The sequence below is a fragment of the Babylonia areolata genome, chromosome 1, assembly GCF_041734735.1.
Source record: "Babylonia areolata isolate BAREFJ2019XMU chromosome 1, ASM4173473v1, whole genome shotgun sequence".
In the NCBI taxonomy this organism is placed as follows: Eukaryota; Metazoa; Mollusca; class Gastropoda; order Neogastropoda; family Buccinidae; genus Babylonia; species Babylonia areolata.
In genome coordinates, this window is record NC_134876.1 from 32,810,387 (window position 1) to 32,832,540 (window position 22,154).

The 22,154-nt window shown below is 44.5% G+C and overlaps 1 protein-coding gene across 1 annotated transcript in view; it reads left to right on the top strand.

The window, feature by feature from the left end:
* The first annotated feature begins 2,289 nt into the window (after positions 1 to 2,289).
* LOC143280045 (uncharacterized) overlaps positions 2,290 to 22,154 on the top strand; it is a 54,790-nt gene continuing 34,925 nt past the window's right edge. Inside the window, exons 1-2 of the mRNA XM_076584565.1 lie at positions 2,290 to 2,346; positions 2,432 to 2,477. Of these exons, the coding sequence (XP_076440680.1) occupies positions 2,290 to 2,346; positions 2,432 to 2,477 (103 nt within the window). The remainder of the gene's footprint in view (positions 2,347 to 2,431; positions 2,478 to 22,154) is intronic.

Sequence of the window (22,154 nt, forward strand, 5' to 3'; positions counted from 1 at the left end):
GTGTGTGTGTGTGTGTGTGTGTGTGTGTGTGTGTGTGTGTGTGTGTGTGTCACGGTGTGTCACGGTGTGTGTGTGTGTGTGTGTGTGTGTGTGTGTGTGTGTCATGGTGTGTGTGTGTGTGTGTCAGTGTGTGTGCAGTGTGTGTGTGTGTGTGTGTGTGTGTGTCATGGTGTGTGTGTGTCACGGTGTGTGTGTGTGTGTGTGTGTGTGTGTGTCACGGTGTGTGTGTGTGTGTGTGTGTGTGTGTGTGTGTGTGTGTGTGTGTGTCATGGTGTGTGTGTGTGTCACGGTGTGTGTTCGTGCCGTTTAGTGCGCGTGCGCTCTCCAGTGTCTGTGTCTGTGTCAGTCAGTGTCTGTGTCTCTTGTTTTCTTTTTCCCCAGTTTTTAAATGTCAGTTTTAACCATCTTTTGCGGCCGTCGCCGCAACGTATACCCTGCGTGGGTGGTGCCACGGTGTGTGTGTGTGTGTGTGTGTGTGTGTGTAGAAGAAGTTGACGTCCGCGCATGTGAGTGTGCATAAATTTACGCGTGACACTGACAAGAGCCACAGTTGAGTCTTGAACTGACTATGAGCGTAAGTGCTTTATTCAGGAAGTGAACCATGCACTTTATCTCAGTCTCGATCTCCAACACTGACATCACACACACACACACACACACACACACACACACACACACACACCGTCACACACACACACACACACACACACACACACACACACACACCGCACACACACATACATATTCACACACACACGCACTGACACACACAATGCACTTAAACACACACACACACACACACACACACACACACACACACACACACACACACACACACACACACACACACACACACTGCACACACACTGACACACACACACACACACACACACACACACACACACACAAACACACCGTCACACGCACACACTGACTGTTACACACACACACACACACACACACACACACACACACACACACACACACACACACACACACCTTCTCTCTCACACACACACGCGCGCGCGCGCGCTCACAGGCATATTCTGACATAGACACACACACGCACACAGTGCATACACACATACACACACTCACACACACACACACACGCACGCACACACACACACACACACACATGCACACCGGCACACACACACACACACACACACACACACTGACACACACACTATACTTATATGCATGCATATGTAGATGTACACGCAATGACTGTGGCATAGTAGGTATACATGCACTGATGAATAAATACAGTTTAGTTCAAAGAGGCTTTTTTGCGTAAGGTAAACTCCATATCTGCAGCTGCACCACATCCTCTGCCATGCAGATGACTAACAAGCAGCATTACTCAAACGCGCTACTGCATGTATATACAAATTATATCTGTGTGCGCCCAAGTTACAGTGTTCAAGATGTCTTTGAAAGATTTCTGCCACTGAGAGGACAAAACCCTTTTGTTGCCACAGATGGGTTTTTCAGTGCGCCAAGTGCGTACCATGCAAAGACAGGGGACCGCACCTCCCGTCAATAATTCATCGTCTAATCTGAATGACTGTATAGACGCTCAGCGGTTGCATTATTTTCCAGTCCAATTTGGGACAAAGAGTGAGAACGGGATTCGAACCCAGACCTTCATGGATACTATTGGCAGACTGACTGATAAGCATCTTAACCATTCTGCCACCTTTCTCATATGCACAGACACACACACACACACACACACACACACACACACACACTGTGAGACACACACTGCTGTGACACACACAAACTGCCCCCCCCCCCTTCCGCCTCCCCCCACCCACCCACACACACACACTGACGCACAGTGAGACGCACACTGTGTGACACGTATGCATGCACACACAAACACCCACTGTGAAACACACACACACACACACACACACAGTACACACGCAAACAAATACACACACACTGATAGATAAAAGCACTGTACACACGTGCACCTCGCCTGCCCCCATCCCACTCTCCCCTACTCCCCTCTCCCCCCTCCCCACCCCCACACGCACACTGACACACTGAGTCCCCAGCCCCTCCTCACACACACACACACACACATAGTCTGTGAAATTTTACGCGACCACTGTTGAAGGCTTGTACAGTGGCCGCCGACAGATCAAACCAAGCGCGCCTCTCTTCCTTTGCCCTGCCCAAAGGAATTCCTCGCCTTCCACTCATGCCGAGTCTTGGGAATGAGCCAATCACAGCTTTCGTTAAATTTGCAACCATCGTTGTGAACATGGGACCATCATGGCTGATGCGACAACAGTGGTAGAAGGAAAAGTGAAATATCGCGACGGCAAAAAGGTATGTAGCACCAACAATTGCCATGAAATATCTGAATGTTCGCGCAGTTGTTCGTTTGGTTCATTTCTTCCCTTTTATTTTGCAGTGGAAATGTCGGTGGTGTGTTCTGAAGAAGCCGTCGCCAGTGGCTGGTGAGTCAAGTTTTTATTCAGTTCCATCTCTTTGCTCTCGGAATCGGTCTGCTACGGATTCTGGTTTTGGTTGTGCTCTCTCTCTCATTGCTGCAGGGCCCAAGCCCTCGCTTTCTCTCTCTCCTCGCAAGCAGCATCTGTTACCGTCTTTGTGCGTTTTGGACGTTGAATATGATAATTGGAATTAGATTATTATAATTCTTTCTTCATCGTTTGCCTTTCACAGAACCGATTTAAAGAACAAGCATTATTTTTTTGTACTAAATAATTAATAATGGTAAGGATAATTATAATAACAAATAAATGAAGGAACAAGATAGAATAGATTGAAGAATATCTGAGTTAGCTTTTTGACAAATCCCAGTAAATTGTCACAGTTGTGGACTGGACTATAGTTTTTGTTTTCGTTTTCGTTTTGTTTTTTGACAAAATTGTAGGTCATTGTTGGTGACTATTCAGGATCAGTCTCCCCGTATTGTTTTGTTATGTTTGTGAACAATGGCCATGGTAAATCATATTCATGAAATTTGTTAAAGTCCCAACATGCAGCATCCCACCCCATCTTCACAACAATATCAAAGTTGATATAGATTATATAAATCTGCTGTTTGATATCATAATTTGTTTGTTTGTTTTTTTGTTTTTATAATGTTTTAAAATTCTATTTGCCTGAATGAAAAGAGGAAGCCTAAAAGGAGGTTGTGCATTGTGTGTATTGTGTCGTATAGTAATTTACATTACAGAGTTGTCAAAATTGCCTGCATTTCATTTTGTCAGTAAAAAACAAACCAACCAACAAACAAAAAACAGCCAGACAAACAAACAAAAATCCAAATTAATACATAGTTCATTGGGTGTGGATTATTTTGTAAATCATGTTTGAAACTACAAATGAAAGAAGTAGTGAATGCTGCTTGTGCACATGTAGTATCAAGACTGAAGAAAATTAGATATATACCACGTAATGATATCCACGTTGAACACAATGGTATGTTTAAATTATGTTGCTGATGTGTGTATGTGTGTGTATATTGGCACATTTAAGCATATGTTCATGTCTATGTGTATCACTGTATACAATTTGCTGTTATAATCAGGTAGTGTAAGCGTATTTGGTTGTGCTGCTGGTCAGGCATCTGCTTGGCAGATGTGGTGTAGCATATATGGATTTGTCTGAACGCATTGACACCTCTTTGAGCTGCTGATACTGATACTATCAAGTAGTGTGTGAGTCCATTACCATTTACATGATTATTAAGTCAGCGCTCCAGTCATGCTTCCAGATCTGCCAATTTCATCAGTTCCTCCCTTCCGTTTTGCGCTGTAAACAGTAAATAGACTTCTTGGTGCTTCAGCACTGTTTGAATGCTTCCATACTCCCATGCAGATGGGAGGTTGCAGTCAGCGTGATTACTTGATGGCTCGCAAATTCCTGGAATGTAAATTTGCTTTGAAATTCAATTGGTGCAAGCAGTTTCTGTGGAGATAAAGGAGTGGAGATGACTGGTGCAGGGGGAGGAGGATGAAGGATATGTCACTGTGTGTGTGTGGGAGATGAAGGATATGTCACTGTGTGTGGGAGATGAAGGATATGTCACTATGTGTGCAGTAGATAAAGGATATGTCACTATATGTGTGAGTGAGATGAAGGATATATGTTACTATATGTTTGAGAGATGAAGGATATGTCACAATGTGTGGGAGATGAAGGGTATGTCACTGTGTGTGGGAGCTGGAGGATATGTCACTGTGTGTGGGAGATGAAGGATATGTCACTATGTGTGCAGTAGATAAAGGATATGTCACTATATGTGTGAGTGAGATGAAGGATATATGTTACTGTGTGTATGAGAGATGAAGGATATGTCACAATGTGTGGGAGATGAAGGGTACGTCACTGTGTGTGGGAGATGAAGGATATGTCACTGTGTGTGGGAGATGAAGGATATGTGTGTGGGAGATGAAGGATATGTCACTATGTGTGGGAGATGAAGGATATGTCACTGTGTGTCTGAGAGATGAAGGATATGTCACTATGTGTATGAGAGATGAAGGATATGTCACTATGTCAATGTGTGGTAGATGAAGGATATGTCACTATGTGTGTGGGGTGCCATGTGATTGAGAGATGAAAGATATGTCACTATATCACTTATTATCAGTATATTTGTGGTTGATGAAGGATATGTCACTGTGTGCATGAGAGACAAAGGATATATGTTATTGTGTGTATGAGAGATGAAGGACGTGTCACTTTGCATGATAGATGAAGGATATGTCACTATGTGTATGAGAGATGAACTCGTGAAGGATATGTTACTGTGTGTATGAGAGATGAACTCGTGAAGGATATGTTACTGTGTGTGTGAGATGAAGGACATGTCACTTTGTGTGTGGGAAATGAGGGTTGTGTTGGATGCTGAGAGCCAGAGGATAGGGGAGTAAAATAAGTTTACTTTTACTGTTTTAGGGTTAAGTTGGGGTTTTTTTTGTTTTGTTTTTGTTTTTTGTTTTGTTTTTGTTGTTGTTGTTGTTTTTAAATAATGATATTGATACCGGTACATTCTGCTAATCATGTATTCTCCATAAAATCTGCTGACATATCATCACACTGTCTCACTAAACTTTACAATGAAAAAAATGTTTTGCATTATAATCTGTTTTGATTCATAACAAAATTAAAATCATAATGATGCTAAACAACCTAAATGTTTGCAATACTGTAACTTTTACTTTTTATCTTGATGAAAACCAGAAAGTTTTAATTTAATTCTTTGTTATTAGTAGTATTGGGTAGAAAACTATGTTATGTTCTACTCTCTCTGACAACCCACATAACATCTGTTTAATGTGTAACTAACAGTAACAGTGTTTGACTCAGTGACTGACTTTTGAAGTGTTTTTTTAATTTTATTTTCTATATATATATATATATATATATATATATATATATATATATATATATATATATATATATATATATACATTACTATGGTTAATCATCAGTCAGGTTAGATATATATACATATATTTCGCAAAAGGCTCTCCATTACCTGGGTATCACAATCATGACAGAGTGAACTTTCAGTGTTATGACTGTGGCAGGCATGAGAATCCTAGACCATAAGCTGAAGATTACAGAGGTTTATTTATGAGCCATCAAATACTCTAGCTTCAGCCTTGTACTTGTTGTAGGGAACTTATAGTGGCACAGCTTGCATCAGTCTCTTTGATGTTGTAATCAGACTCAGAAGCAGGGCAGATTATGGAGGTGCTTGGTAAGTCAATAAATGACCCATTGGTTTAGTCTCAAAGTCTGATAGTCTGTTGAGTCATCTGGAACACGTGGGATTGGGTCTGTTCAAGACCTGTGGGCACCTTGGTGAAGATACCTGTCTAGTGTCAATTAAAACACAGGAGTCTCTGTATGGATGGATCAGCACTTTGGGGATTAGTTCCTTGCACACGCGCCAACACACACACACACACACACACACACACACACACACACACACACACACACACACCTTATTTCTTACAGTAGCTCCCCCAAAGTGGAACAGGAGCATAATTGCTCATTTCACAGAACTGTGGAAAATGCTTGCGTCACTGGGTCTCACAAAAGGAATATTCCAGTCCACCTTTGAGACCCATTGACTTGATGACATTGACTGAGACTGCTGCCAGCCAGTATCATGGTGTGCCTGGTCCTTCGCTGCTGTCTAAATGTCATAGTGATGCCGAGACTTTCTCTTTGTAAAACTGTTGGCCCACTTGCTGTTGAAATGGTTTGTGATATATTCTTCTGTTATTTCTTTCCTGTAACAACTGGTGTTAGTATTGTGAGGTGATTGCCAACAGTCAACAGCTATCTCTAATTAGTGACAGACTGGAACCAGGCTATTGTCACTGTTGTTGTGGTTGGGTACTTTGTGAAATATGATTTTACATTGATATATTCTTCATTCATTTCTTTCCCATTGTCGACGGCTGACAGTTACTTGTAATTAGTGACAGATTGGAAGCTGGCTGTTGTCACTGTTAGGTACCATGTAAAATATGATTTACAGTGATGGTGTTCTTTAATCATTTCTTTCCCATTATCAACAGTCAACAGTAACTGTAATTAGTGACAGATAGGAGGCTTGCTGTTGATGCCACTGTCATGTTTTAGGCTACTTTTAGTATACTGTTGTATGGGGGGAATTCAGGTAAAAAAATTATATTTGGGGTTGGAAGGAAACCATGTCTTTCCTGCTGATATACTTTTCCTGGGTTTTGTTGTTGTTGTTGTTGTTTTTTGTTTTGTTGTAGGTTTTTTTGTTTGTTTTTTTTTGTTTTTTTTTGATAGAAAGTATGTTCATTTTAAAGTTACAAAATCATGCATAACTTTTAAATATAACATGTTTGATACTATTTCTGGCAAATTTATGGGGGTTTTGTTGTTTGTTTTTTTGCTATATTTTCCCCCTTTATAAAAATAAACATTTCAGGTTAAGTATGTGCTTGGGAAGTCTGGACAAGTGCACTTTTATCCATTACAGTGTGTGTTTGTGAGTGTTCTTGTCACAAAGTCAATACACAATATTGTGGTTGCCCATGGTTTTTCTGTTTTGTTTTTTTGATTGGTCTTTTGTTTTTGTTTTTTTAGATTTTTGGTTTCAATTTTATTGGTGTGTGTTTTAATATGCAGTTGTTAGCTACATATTTTACAACTGTATGATTGAAGAATGCAAATCAAACTCTACTTTTATCCTAATAAAGACAGAGCAGGAACACAATTTACTTTTAAGATGCACCTGTTATCCCTCCCTGCCCTCACAAGGGATCTCTACAAGGGCTCTACCTGTTATCCCTTTCCTACCCTCACAACCGCTCTACCTGTTATCCCTTTCCTACCCTCACAACCGCTCTACCTGTTATCCCTTTCCTACCCTCACAACCGCTCTACCTGTTATCCCTTTCCTACCCTCACAACCGCTCTACCTGTTATCCCTTTCCTACCCTCACAACCGCTCTACCTGTTATCCCTTTCCTACCCTCACAAGGGCCCTAACTGTTATCCCTTTCCAACCCTCACAACCGCTCAACCTGTTATCCCTTTCCAACCCTCACAACCGCTCTACCTGTTATCCCTTTCCTACCCTCACAAGGGCCCTAACTGTTATCCCTTTCCAACCCTCACAACCGCTCTACCTGTTATCCCTTTCCTACCCTCACAAGGGCCCTAACTGTTATCCCTTTCCAACCCTCACAACCGCTCTACCTGTTATCCCTTTCCTACCCTCACAAGGGCCCTAACTGTTATCCCTTTCCAACCCTCACAACCTGTTGCTAATAAGCACTGCCACATGTGTCAGAGAGCTGGCTTTTCTAGTTAGAGAGGGAGTTGTAATAACAGGGAGAGAGTGGAAAAAAAAACAACAACTTTTGAAGAGGACTGGTCAGGCTTTAGTTGGTCAGTGGAGGGGCATGGTCACCATGATGGTGGTGTGATTTATTGGTCAGGGGGAGATAGTTGTAGTAACCTTTAAAGAGGACTGGTCAGGTTTGAAGAGGACTGGTCAAGGCAAGGTTTGGCCAGTGGAGGGGCAAGGTGGTGTGATTTATTGGTCACGGGATGGACAGAGGCAGGAGGCCACATGCAGAGCTGGACTTTAAAAAAAAAACAACCCAGGCCTACAAGGATAAAGGAGTGGCTTGCCAAACAGGAAGAAGAAAGGTCATTTAATCTGCATCTCCATCTGTCTGTCTGTCTGTCTCCCTCTCTCTCTCTCTCTCTCTGTCTCTCTCTGTGTTAGGCTTTCCCCCTCCTCTCTCTCACTCTTTCTCTATTCCTTCCTCTCTCTCTCTCTCTCTCTCTCTCTCTCTCTCTCAGTCTTTGTCTCCCTGTTTCTCTCTCTCTCTCTCCCCTCCTCTCCTTGCTGTGTAGTGTGTGTGTGTGCAGTCTCCCAGTAAATAAATACATGTATATATTTATATATTTACACCCCCTCCTTGCTGTGTAATGTGTGTGTGCAGTCTCCCAGTAAATAAATACATGTATATATTTATATATTTACACCCCCTCCTTGCTGTGTAATGTGTGTGGGCAGTCTCCCAGTAAATAAATATATGTGTATATTTATATATTTACATGTCTTCCCTTCTCCCCTTTAAACAGTCCCGCCTCCTTCTTGCAGATCTGCCACCTAATCTTGTCTTCTGTTTTTTGCCCATGCTAGCACCGTATGATTTTTAATTATTTTTCTTTTTTTTTAAAATTTTTATTATTAACTACAGAAACTTGAGAAGCCTCATTTAACGTCATTGGCTTATTTCACTGTGTTGGCTTATTAAGCTATTTCTCTTTGTGGCTTATTTCTCCGTGTGTTGGTGTTGTGTGCAGACAGGCAGGCAAAATTATCAGTGAGGCAGTTTGTTTTACTTTAGCAAGTCTTATTTTGTCATTAGGGTTGTTTCCATTTTAGAGTATGTTTGTTTTTGTTTTTCTGCATTGTTTTGTTGTTTTTTCTGATATTCTTCTTCTCTTTTTCATGTGCATTAAAAAAAAAAAATTCTTTCATGAAATCCACAGAAAGAGGTGACAAGCTGCTTCTATTCCTCCCACTTTCCCTACCTTTTAATGATCTCTTCACTGTTCCAGACTTGCTTTTGTAATTAAAAAAAAAAAAAAAAAAAAATGTTCATAGTGGCATAATTTAATCTGTTCATACTAATAATACAGAAATAATTTTGTGTTCTTAGTTGAAAATTCAGTGGTCAGAGTTTTGCCAAGAAAGGATAAAAAAGAAGAAAAATTGTTCCATATATGAATGTTTTTGTTTTTTGCTGCCCAATCTTGTGTGTTTTGTCAGTGACAGAAACCTCTCTCAGCTCATTTTAATTCACCAGTACACCCCCCCCCCACATGGCCGCATCCTGTATGACTGCAATCTCAGTACAGGTATTCACTATTCAGTCCGCAGGAAACAATCAATTTCCAGTGTTAGGACACTTTAAGGCCACATACACGAGGAGACCTTGCACTGATCTGCAGAGAATGTTGCAGTGATTCTCAACAGCTGTGCACTCCACTTGGGAGTGTTTTCTGGTGTGGCAAAAGATAAGTCTGAGGGATGTAGTAATGAATGATACATCAACAGTTTTTCATAAACTGAACTCATTTAATGCATCATGCAGCTGGAAGTGGAACAATGGTTAGCATTGATTGACTGAAAAATTTTGAATTATGAAAACCCTTGTTACATTTAATCGAAACAGCAAGAAGAAATTTTGATCTGTTCAGGGATAAAGTCTCTATGCTCTGCATAGACTTCTCTAACAGATGATAATTTTACTTGATTTCCCAGAAGCTGGGGTGATACTTACAGTAGGTTCATTTTGAGGCATTACTGTGTCTGTTAAGAATATATCAACAACTGTTGGTTTTTGCCCTTAGGGATGTATTGTTCTATGCTGGGGTCTTGATGTTGATTGCTAGTGGGGGTCTCAGACTGTGTCTGTTATTTTGTTGTGTTTTTACCGTTAATTGTCATGCATTTGCATGAGCCATGGCTTAGTTCTTTGTTTCTTCACTCGTCCGGTCTGTTGCCAGCGCAGTCATGAACAGCCTTGGTTTGTTGCTGTGTTGTGTATTGTGCTTCATCTGTAGAAGATGTGTGTGTGGAGTTTGGGCTGTCCTTACTGTGGAGGGAGTGTGTCTGTGTGTGGAGTTTGGCCTGGCCTGTCCTCACTGTGGATGGAGTATCAGATGGTGTCTGTGGAGTTTGAGCTGTTCCCACTGGGGAGGAAGCATGTCTCTTGTGTGGAGTTTGGGCTGTTCTGACTGTGGAGGAAGCGTATCTGTTGTGTGGAGTTTGGGCTGTTCTCACTGGGGAGGAAGCATATCTGTTGTGTGGAGTTTGGGCTGTTCTCACTGGGGAGGAAGCATATCTGTTGTGTGGAGTTTGGGCTGTTCTCACTGGGGAGGAAGCATATCTGTTGTGTGGAGTTTGGGCTGTTCTCACTGGGGAGGAAGCATATCTGTTGTGTGGAGTTTGGGCTGTTCTCACTGGGGAGGAAGCATATCTGTTGTGTGGAGTTTGGGCTGTTCTCACTGGGGAGGAAGCATATCTGTTGTGTGGAGTTTGGGCTGTTCTCACTGTGGAGGAAGCATATCTGTTGTGTGGAGTTTGGGCTGTTCTCACTGTGGAGGAAGCATATCTGTTGTGTGGAGTTTGGGCTGCTCACTGTGGAGGAAGCATATCTATTGTGTGGAGTTTGGGCTGTTCTCACTGGGGAGGAAGCATATCTGTTGTGTGGAGTTTGGGCTGTTCTCACTGGGGAGGAAGCATATCTCTTGTGTGGAGTTTGGGCTGCTCACTGTGGAGGAAGCATATCTGTTGTGTGGAGTTTGGGCTGCTCACTGTGGAGGAAGCATATCTCTTGTGTGGAGTTTGGGCTGTTCTCACTGTGGAGGAAGCATATCTCTTGTGTGGAGTTTGGGCTGCTCACTGTGGAGGAAGCATATCTGTTGTGTGGAGTTTGGGCTGCTCACTGTTGAGGAAGCACATCTGTTGTGTGGAGTTTGGGCTGTTCTCACTGTGGAGGAAGCATATCTATTGTGTGGAGTTTGGGCTGTTCTCACTGTGGAGAAAGCATATCTGTTGTGTGGAGTTTGGGCTGTTCTCACTGTGGAGGAAGCATATCTGTTGTGTGGAGTTTGGGCTGTTCTCACTGGGGAGGAAGCATATCTGTTGTGTGGAGTTTGGGCTGTTCTCACTGGGGAGGAAGCATATCTGTTGTGTGGGGTTTGGGCTGTTCTCACTGTGGAGGAAGCATATCTGTTGTGTGGAGTTTGGGCTGTTCTTAGTGGGGAGGGAGCAACACCCACACTATAATGAAGTGTCACTTTTTTCCTCTTTTTCCCCCGTCTGCACATAGAAATATATATATATATATATATATATATATATATATATATATGTGTGTGTGTGTGTGTGTTATGTTTTTGTATAGATCTATGTAGATTTTTTGTTCAAAACTGTGTCAGGTAAAAGCCTTGTCAGGTACAACTGTCTTGTTGCCATGTGTTCTTTTAAATGTGCAAGGTTTGTGCTGCACATGGTTGCTGATCATCTCATTCAAAAGATTAGCTACCAGACCACAACATAATGGAAGAGGAAGTAAAATCTCAGTCCTTGCTAGAATCTGAGCAGACACTGACTTTCTTGTCAGGCACTTTTGCAACAAGATGGTGCTTTACCACCATTGTTTCTTGTGTAGCATTTTTAGCATGGAATGCCATGGAATATTTTTTTTCAAATGCTCAAAGTATATTGATATAATAGTGAATAGAATTTAAAAAAAAAAAAGTTATCAACTTAATGGATTCTGAGAAAAGTTCAGCAGACAAGTCGAGTCACTTTCTAAATAAAACTATTGACTTGTATGGATCACGAGAAGAAGAATGTGGCAGACAGGCTGAGTCATTCTCTCTGGCTGGCTGCTGGTTTACATTATGAGCACCGAGAAAATGTCAGATATATCAAGACATGATGAAGCTGACCTACCTGCAGATCGATTGATGATGATACAACCAGTGAAGCTATGCAGGGTTTTAAATTTGATATTCAGGTGGTTCGGTTGGGGGAAAAAAAAAAAGGGAAAAAAACAAACAAACAAAAACCTGCAGGGAATAGAGCAGTGGATGAAATTGAAAGAATACAGTGTTGACATTTGAAAACCCCTTTTCAAACATGGTGAAAAATGAAATGAATACTGATGCTTTGATTTGATTCTCACATTCACTTTTGCATGTTTTTGTAATATGCACCCTTAGTTTAAACACACTACGATGTCCGTGTTTTTAATCTTGAAAATTGCAATGCAGATTGATGTGGTTTTGGTGCAAATCATTGTTACATCTGTGGCTGGTTGGGTGATAAAAGAATCCGATTCAGACTGTTTGCTGTAAGTAAATTTTGTGTTGAGTACTCTCATCATATTTTAAATGATTAGGCACATTATCATTCCTCAACAAAGGCCCAACAGTTTTTATTTCATTTAGAATAATGATGGATAAGGACTAAGATACAGGAAAAAACACCACAGTCAGGTTTTGTTTTATTATTTATTTTTCAATATAGATTGATTCCATATACCATATATTTCTACAACATTGTATGGAAATCTCACAGTTTCCTTGAGGTACCACACAAACGGCTGGTTTTTGCTGTACCTGCCCCAATTGTGATGAATCCTTTAAAAGTTTCAGGATTCAGATACTGATCCAGGTCACCACCAGAATCTCATTGTTCAATCAGTCCATAGTCAACACTTCCAAAAGTATTTCAGGAAAACTTTAGTACAACCAATTTGGCAAAGGATAAAAAAACAACAAACAGACAAGAAGAAGAAGCTTGCATATTTGCAGGCACGAATTTTGGTAGTCTTGTGTAACTATGACAGTGTTTGTTTTGTATGCTTAAAGGGCTTTCTTAGGAGGTGGTTGTGCTCTTGATAACCATGTAGATAAAAGTTGTCAGTTGGCAGAAGGTGCCTCAGGATTTGGCCAGACAGTACATGTTTTGTGAGGTCGATTGTGAAAAGGAGTCCCACATGTTGGCCTGACAAGAGTGTTGTAATGAATTTACTTAAGTGAACTGTAGGTTGTTTAGTGTGGTGACTAACATATGTCTTAATGCTGGCTGTAGCAGACTCTTGGTTTCATGAACTCAGTTGCCTGGCTGTGTGCTGTAAAACACTGACCTTTAACCCCCCCCCTCCCCCCACCCCCCTGCACCCCCCCACTCTGATACCCTCCACCCTGGTTCTTTCTCCCCGCACCCCTGCCCCTTCCTCTGCCTCTCCCTGCACCCCTGCCCCTCCCCACCCTCTCCACACACCTGCCCCCCGCACCCCCTCAACACCTCTGCTCCTCCCTCTCTCCCTGCACCCCTGCCCCTCCCCCCCCTCTCCACACACCTGCCCCCCGCACCCTCTCCACACACCTGCCCCCCGCACCCCCTCAACACCTCTGCTCCTCCCTCTCTCCCTGCACCCCTGCCCCTCCCTCTCCACACACCTGCCTCCTCCCTCTCTCCCTGCGCCCCAGCCCCTTTCTCCCCCTCTCTCTGCACCCCCCTTCTTCCCACTCTCTCTACACCCCTGCCCCTTTCTCCCTCTCATCCTCCGCCTCTCCCTGCACCCCTCCTTCCCCTCTCCCTGCACCCTCATCCCCCCCCCCCCCGCCCCCCCCGTCTCCCTGCTTTGCACCCATCATCCTTCCCCTCTCCCTGCACCCCTCATACTCACCCTCTCTCTGCACCCCTCATACTCCCCCTCACCCTGCACCCTTCATCCTCTCCCTCTCTCTGCACCCCTCATACCCTCTCTCTGCACCCCTCATACTCACCCTCTCACTGCACCCCTCATACTCACCCTCACCCTGCACCTCTCATCCTCTCCCTCTCCCTGCACCCCTCATACTCACCCTCTCCCTGCACCCCTCATCCTCTCCTTCTCTCTGCACCCCTCATACCCTCTCTCTGCACCCCTCATACTCACCCTCTCACTGCACCCCTCATACTCACCCTCACCCTGCACCTCTCATCCTCTCCCTCTCCCTGCACCCCTCATACTCACCCTCTCCCTGCACCCCTCATCCTCTCCTTCTCTCGACACCCTTCATCCCCCCCCTCTCCTTGCACCCCTCATCATCCCCCTCTTCCTGCACCCCTCATCCCCCCTCTTACTGTGCCCCTCTTCCATCCACCCCCTCTCTCTGCACCCCTCATCATCATCCTCTCCCTGCCCCTTCCCCCCTCACTACCCCCCCCCACCCCCCCGCACCATCCTCCCCATCTCCCTGCCCCTTCCTCCCACCCTCTCTACCCCCCTGCACCCTCCTCCCCTATCCCTGCACCCCTGCTCCTTCCTCCACCTCTCCTTGCACCCCTCATCGCCCCTCTCCCTGCACCCTTCCTCCCCATCTCCCGGCACCCCTCACCCCACCCCGCCTCCCTCTCTGCACCCCTCTTCCTCCCCCTCTCCCTGTACCCCTCTCCCCTTCCTCCCTCTGTATATCTCTGCCCCCTTGCTTCCCCCCCTCCCTCCCTGCACCCATGTCCTCTTCCCGTTCTCTCTGCACCCCTGCCCCTTCCTTCCCATCTATCTATACCCTCGCCCCCTCATCCCCCTCTCTGTCCACTGCCACATGGGCTCTTTGACTGGTGGAGGAACAAAGCAGTGTCTGTTCACGACCAGCAATAGGGTGGGGCCTGTAGGATGACAGACACCACAGCTTTTTTTTTTTTTTTTTTTTTTTTTCAATCTTTATTTTTCACTTTGTTGTTTTCTTTCCTTTGAAGCTACCCCAACACTCCCCTCCGCCCCCCACCCCCACCCCAACCCCAACCCCCTCACCGCTCCGTACTGTCTTTGTCTTGTTTCTGTTTTTTTTTCCGCCCTCTCTCGGACTGTCTCCATCTCCTGTCTGTCTTTTCCTCCCTCTCTTGGACCGTCTTTGTTTTGTCTCTGTCTGCATTTTCTTCCCTTTCTCGGACTGCATCCGTCTTGTCTCTGTCTCACTCTCTCTTGTGCCACACGCACGCGCGCATTTATACACACACACACACACACACACACACCAGTCAACACCAGTCACACCCACCCACAAAAACCCCGCCGTGTCCACACTCGGTCAGTGTCCGTCCGTCTGTCACTATCTCTCTCCCATGTACATGTAAACGTGCCTTTGTTTATCTGATATCTCATAAGTAATAAAATGGTACATGTCTACATGACTGTATGTGCGCGTGACTGAAACCTGATTGAATGAAACAGGAAACGAATGATGAGCGCCCAGTGGCAGCTGTCAGTCGGCTGTACCCAGGAAGGCAGCATGTTGTGCAAATGACTCGGTGTCTGGAAAGCGCTTACAGCTTGGTCTCCGACTGAGGATAGACGCTAAATTGATATCCATATCATCATCATCATAAAAAAAAATTAAAAAATGGTGTGTGTGTGTGTGTGTGTGTGTGTTTTTATTTATTTTATTTTTTTAACAGCCATACATCTCCTAACAACCCACTTCTTGTCTGGCGTGTGTGGGGGGGAAGGGGGGAGGGGGTGGGAGAGATGAAGTTGGAACTCCCGTTAAACCACATCATGCATTATCTATCTTTATCCATAAAAGAGGTTAAAGTCTATTTTCAGAGGATCATCCATTACCTTTTTTTTTTTTTTTTTTTTTTTTTTTTTTTTACCACAAGGAAAGTTTAATGCATACTTCCAGAGAAGGGAGGTGTGCTATCACGTGTGTTTATGTATGCGTATGCTTTGTGCCGTTGCATTATGTTCATGTGAGGAGAGTTTGTTGCTGTCATCAGAACTTTAAAATAACTTCCCACACCCATGGTTTAATTTAAAGTTACCCCTTCTCCACCTACCATTTTGCCCACATCACTTTCCGTTCCTAAAGCTGCGGACATATAACTTCATCAAAAGCGGTAGCCACGCTGGAGCCAGCAGGTTAGACAATGCACGTTTGTGGAATCCCTTCCAGCTGTGCGGGTCTGCTTGACGTTCACCAACTCTTTTGCTTCAAGAGTTGGTGAACTTCATGCAGACCCGCACAGCTGGGTCTTTTGGTACCTTTGACATTCGTGTCGGTCAGCAGCGACGTTGAATTGGTGCTGACCACTGCCGGCATTTGGAAAAGTAGCCACGCACCATCACAAAAGAGCATTGTTCTGTTGTGAGTTGAACAGTTTCCATTGAAGAACCGCAAAGACCGTGGAAGGTACTCTGTTTGAACTAGCGGAAGTGCAGTCGATGCTTGACTCGCAGGGATTTGAATCGCTGCCACGCTCAGGAATAATCGATGTTTTCATCGGGTGACCCGCCTCAGGAACAAGGTCACTTCATTCGAAATAAGGAAAGAAAAGAGTTCTTGTTGCTGCTTTGGCTTGAAAGAGACAACAGAATGCCCTCTGACTATGAACGGGCCTTTTGTTGGTGCGAGTTTTCTTTCTTTTTTTTTTGTTGTTGTTGTTGTTTTTTTTTGTTTTTTTGATTTTTGTTTTTGTTTTGTTTTTGGGGGGTTTTTTTTTAACCACCAGTGCGTCGACTCTTTTAGCGCTGATTAGTGCAACGAAAAGGGCACCACAACAACAACGCTGCCAGAACGCGGATAATATAGTTAGTGCAGTGTTAGATAGATTTCTAGTTTTAACGAGCACCACTATCATCTTCGCCATCATCGTTGGCTATAATCCGAGAGAGTTTATAAAAACAAGCTGTATTTGACGCAGCTGTTCGGTGCTGGAATATCAGTCCCCATTTTCTGTGCCGTACATAATAATTAGTTTTATTATGGTTCCCTGTTCTTCCACCCCTTTCCTCCAAATTATTATTATTTTTTTTTAAAGTAAAACAAAATTTTAAAGAAAAAGAATGGTGGAGAGCTATAAAAAGATGGGAGTAACTGGATAGGGCACAGAGAGAGAGAGTCTAAAATGTTTCAATGAATAGGCCACTGGCCCATGTCAATAGGGTTGGGTTTTTTTTGGTTTTTTTATCCCCTGTTGCTGAGATGCAACGCACACATTTCTCCCATGAGCATTGTACACGTTTTCAAAGCCTTGTCCAGAGAAAGAGAGAGAGAGTTGATAGGACCACAGAGAGAGAGAGTCTGGAACCTTCCTCGTAATTTTTAAGTACCAAGATCATTGTTGAAGTACGTACGGGCGTAGACCGATAAAGCACGGCTGCACTCTACCATGTAAGTTCACGTTCAGACCACAGACGCTAGAAATGAAAAGTGCGTTCCCCGCTTTAACCCCAGCGGCCCACAAGCTGCCATGGGTTCGAGTACCGTCCCATGTGAACTGTAAACAGCTTGTTCCGTGGCTTTCCTTCATCAAAGAGACAGGGTCTGTGTATTTGCCTCCGTTGACCACACACACACGCACACCCACACACACGCGCGTCCGTGCTTCCCGCCAACACAAGTGACAGAACCTTCAGCACGTGCGAAGTGGTGAAGCCCAGTCACACTACACAGCTTGGAGGCTGAGAGAGAGAGAGAGGGGTTCCAAGGCCAGCCACCCTTTTTACTATTTCCTTTGTGTGTTTTGACCTTCCTTCTCCCCAGTTACAACTTGTGCCCCCCCACCACGTCGTCCAAGAGGCCAAGCGATTTCTTTCGCTTGACAAAACGCATCTGGACGCCGTCTGATCGTTCCCCTCCACTTTGCTGCCACTATGGTCGCAGGTTCAGGTCGAAAGACGATGGGTTATCGTGGGGCGTGCACGCTTGTTTGCAAAGTAGTTGATTCGTGGACTGGAGGTATATTGAGAGAATTTGGATGGTCTTGAAGAACTCCCCCAAGCGGCAGGGAGATGACACTAGTCTAGAGACAATAGAAAAAAAAAATTAAAGAGAGAGAGAGAGAACAAAAAAAATATAAAGAGGCCAGGCCACGACATTATGGGGGCTTAACGGTGATTTCTTGTGTCCTTCACAAGGGAAATGTACTACCGTTGTATGTAAAGCACAAGTACGTGCAACATTAGATTTCCCGGATAAAATCATCCTGTTGCTTTCGACTGTTTGTAAAAAGATCACGATGGGGGCGATATAGCCAGATGCAGCTCATTAATTGAGGACGAAGCTTTCAAGACTGTGGGCGGGACCTGGGGAAGACGTCCATTTGCCACCAGATGCAGACTGACTGTGACAGCAAGCGCGAAGGTCATTAGCGATTGTTATAAAATTGTGTCGACAGTTGTTGTCGAGTGTAATCTGGATGGTGTATCACATTTTTTGATTGAGGGGAGTCTGGTTTAAAACCAGCTAAGCAACAAGTGTGAGAGAAGGGGCGCGCGCGCACGCAAGCACACACACACACACACACACACACACACACACAATCAATTATATATATATATATATATAGAGAGAGAGAGAGAGAGAGGGAGATAGATACATGGATGGATCGATAGATAGATGTTCATATATATATATATATACCGTGAATTTTTTTTAAAGGACGAAACCGTCTTTGCCTACGCTCAGGTTCAACATGTCGATCTCCCAGACATGGGGGTTATATTCTTGAATCTTATATATATAATTATATATATATATATATATATATATATATATGTGTATATATGTGTGTGTGTGTGTGTGTGTGTGTGTATTACAACCTCTGATGGTACTGTCGAATTCATTGCTTTCCCAGATTAATCTCCCCTCGTGCGGTTGCGAAAAGTTGCAACTGCATCTGTTTGACATCAGTCAGCAACCATAGGTGAACTCGGCCACACACACACACACACACACACACACACATCCCATGTGGGTGGATCAAAGAGTAGGAGGGAGGGAGGTGAGGAAGTGTGTGTGTGGGTGTGTGTGTGGGGGGGGGGGGGGGGGGGGGGGGGGGACAGGGGGGGGGGGGTGTGATGAGGTGTGTGGGCAGGGGCTAGAGATACCCTGCCTTTCCCACCGACTTCCCACCGCTCTCTCGTCACCCAGGTTTCCATCCTCCGTCATAATACCGTCGTTTTTCAACCGTTGCTGTATTGATGGTATATAATATATATAATGAGACATAGACAGAACAGTGCAGTGGCGTACATGATGGGTCACCGACTTTGTGCAGCCTTATTGCCTATCACTGTTTACAACCCATTGACCAGCATGCTAAATGTGTTTATACATCACTGATACAGCCCCGTTGACCGTCTGGTGAACAGACTGGCTGATGCGAAGGTTACTATGTTGGTGGGCTTGTTAGCTTCTGTCGGAGGAGGAAGATGGCAAATGGATAAGACGCTTACTGGTCAGTTTGCCAAGCAGACGAGGTGCAGCGTTTTTATCTGGACTTGTCCGAATGCAGTGACGCCTTGAGAAACTGAAACTGTCAGGTACTGTACGCTGTCTTTCCAGTCTTTAGTGATACCAAGCCTACCCATCACCCCTGTCTCTGACCCTGTGTCTGTCTCTGTCTCTGTCCGTCTGTCTGTCTCCCTCCCTGTCTGTCTGTCTGTCTTTGTCTCTTTGTCTATCTTTCTCTCTCTGTCTCCCTGTGTGTGTGTGTGTGTGTGTGTGTGTGTGTGTGTCTGTCTGTCTGTCTGTCTCTCTCTTTGTCTCATGTATTTGTGTACAGGTCGGTGGTCTCATGAATTAAACCAGTTCAGAGTCCCGAGTTTTGGGTGTGTTTTTTTTTTTACAGACTCGTACACTTCCTTTTCCCCACCTCACTCCCTTTCAAGACCTCCACCCGCCCCGCGCCCACCCACACTCCTCCCAGTTCCGCTGACCTCCCCTCTGTCTTCTCTCCTCCCACTCCCCACCACAGACATCCGGAGACTTTGGTGCCACTACACAGAGAGAGAAAGCAAGAGATACAGACGGCAGAGATAAGAAGAGGTGGGGATGCAGTGTATGCCAGCTACAAAAGACAAAGAAATGCCGTGTTGGTTTGGTGGGTGGCGGTGGGTGGGTAAAAGAAAAAGAAAAAGAAAAGAAAAATAAAGGCAAGGTTGTGTATAATTCCATTCACATCCTTCCTATGTACCTCAAGCCCCCGCTCCCCCCTCCCCCGTAAAAAAAAAGAAAAAGGGGGAGGGGGGGGGGGGGTGTTGAGGGGGGGGGAGACATTGTTGTGTACATGTAATCCCATTCACTTCCTCCCTAAAAAAAAATAATAAAAAAAAAGAAAAGAAAAAGAAAGAAAAAAAGATAATACAAGAAAGCGGGGTTGTGTGTGTATTTCCATTCATTTCCTCCCCGTGTAGACAGGCCTGCCTATCAGAGACCGTCCTTGCTACGTTCTCCGCCTGCCTCACCTCCCGTTTACATTTGTGCCGTGCATGAACGTGCTGTAAAACACGGCACTATTTTATGTTGTTGTCGTCGGGTGTTGAAGAGATAAATACTAATATGTACAACACAAGCGTTAACAAGTTTCAACCGGGCATCTGGTATATAGGGTGTTTTGGGCATCAGCTGGGGGTCTCTTTACACACACACACACACACACACACACACACACACACACACACGTACGTGTACGTATATATATATGTGTGTGTGTGTGCGCGCGTGCGTGCATGCTTGCGTGCGTCTGTGTGTTTTTCACAGCTGCTTCTTTTCTTCTTTTTTTAAGAACGTTTTTTTTCCCTCCCGTATTCTTTTGATTTATGTGCAGCCAATATCTGTCGAAATGTACAACAGTTGCCTAGTGGCAAGTGATAAATGTACATATATTCACCGACAACTGCATAAATGATGAAAATCTCTCTCTCTCTCTCTCTCTCTCTCTCTCTCTCTCTCTTCCTTCTTAGCTCGCTTTCGCGCGCGCCCAAGCACGTGTGTGGACTTCATACATGTGCCTCTACAAAACGTGTGCGCGCGCACGCGACGGTGAAACGAATGTTGATGTTGATAATTGCTCGGGTTGGGTTCCACAGATGACAGCAAAACGGCCGGTGGTTATCAGTATCAGGTGTGTGCCGCTCGTGGCGATATCCTGTTGATTCATCGCCACCACGACCCGTGCAGATATTTATATTCACTTGACTTGACTTGCTGCCCGTCTGTCTGTCGGTCTGTCTGTGTCAGTCTCTTTGTCTGCCTTCCCTTACTCGCGTGTTTAGCGTAGTTCTCACGGGGTTCCTTTTGCTCTGCCCCATCTCGAGGGGGGTAGGGGAGGGGGGAGGGGGTAGACAGAGGAAGGAGGGGGGTGTTTATCTGCAATCTATTTCTGTTGAAGTCTATTTCCGCTGAAGTCTATTTCTGTCCGTGTCCGTTCAGCCTGCCCTCGTTGTGGGATCAGGGGTCATTTTTTGTGTGTGTGCGCGTGAGTTAGTGGGATGGGGATGGGTGGGCTGGTTGGATATGCACATGCATGCGTGTGTAAATGAACATATTATGCATACATATATCTGTGCGTGTGTCGCGTGTGCGTGAGCTCTCCTCTGGCTGGGTGGGAGGGTGGGTACAAGGTGGTGGGTGCACAAGCACGTGTGTGTTTGTGCATTCTTGCGTGTATGAATGTGGGTGTGTGTATGTGTGTGACTGTGAGAGAGAGGGTTTAGTCTTTAGAGGAGATATGTATGTGAGTGTGTATGTGTGTTTGGAAAGGAATGAGTGTTAATTGTGGCAAATACGAGTAATAGCTATTCCAATCTCTCTCTCTCTCTCTCTCTCTCTCTCTCTCTCTCTCTCTCTCTCTCTCTCTAATTGATTTGCCCAACTCGCATCCTGTTCATATAAATATATGAATAGATATACATATATACATAATACCTACACACACACACACACACACACACACACACACACACACACACACACACACACACACACACACACACACACACACACACACACACACACACACACACATATATATATATATATATATAACTTGGTTTCTAATGCACATAATCTGGTGCTGTCACACATGCTTGTATGGTTATTTCTCAGTCATTTTCAGTGTTTGTCATATTTGCTAGGCCTGTTTACCTGTCTCAAGTTCACAGATCCAGCTGCCAATAGATTGAGTTGAGAGGAGCACATGGATAGGAGGGGAGGGGGGGCAGGGTAGAGATGAGACTTGAGACTGAGAGAGAAAGGTGAGAAGAGAGAGAGGGGGAACTGGTGTAAGCAAAGAAGAG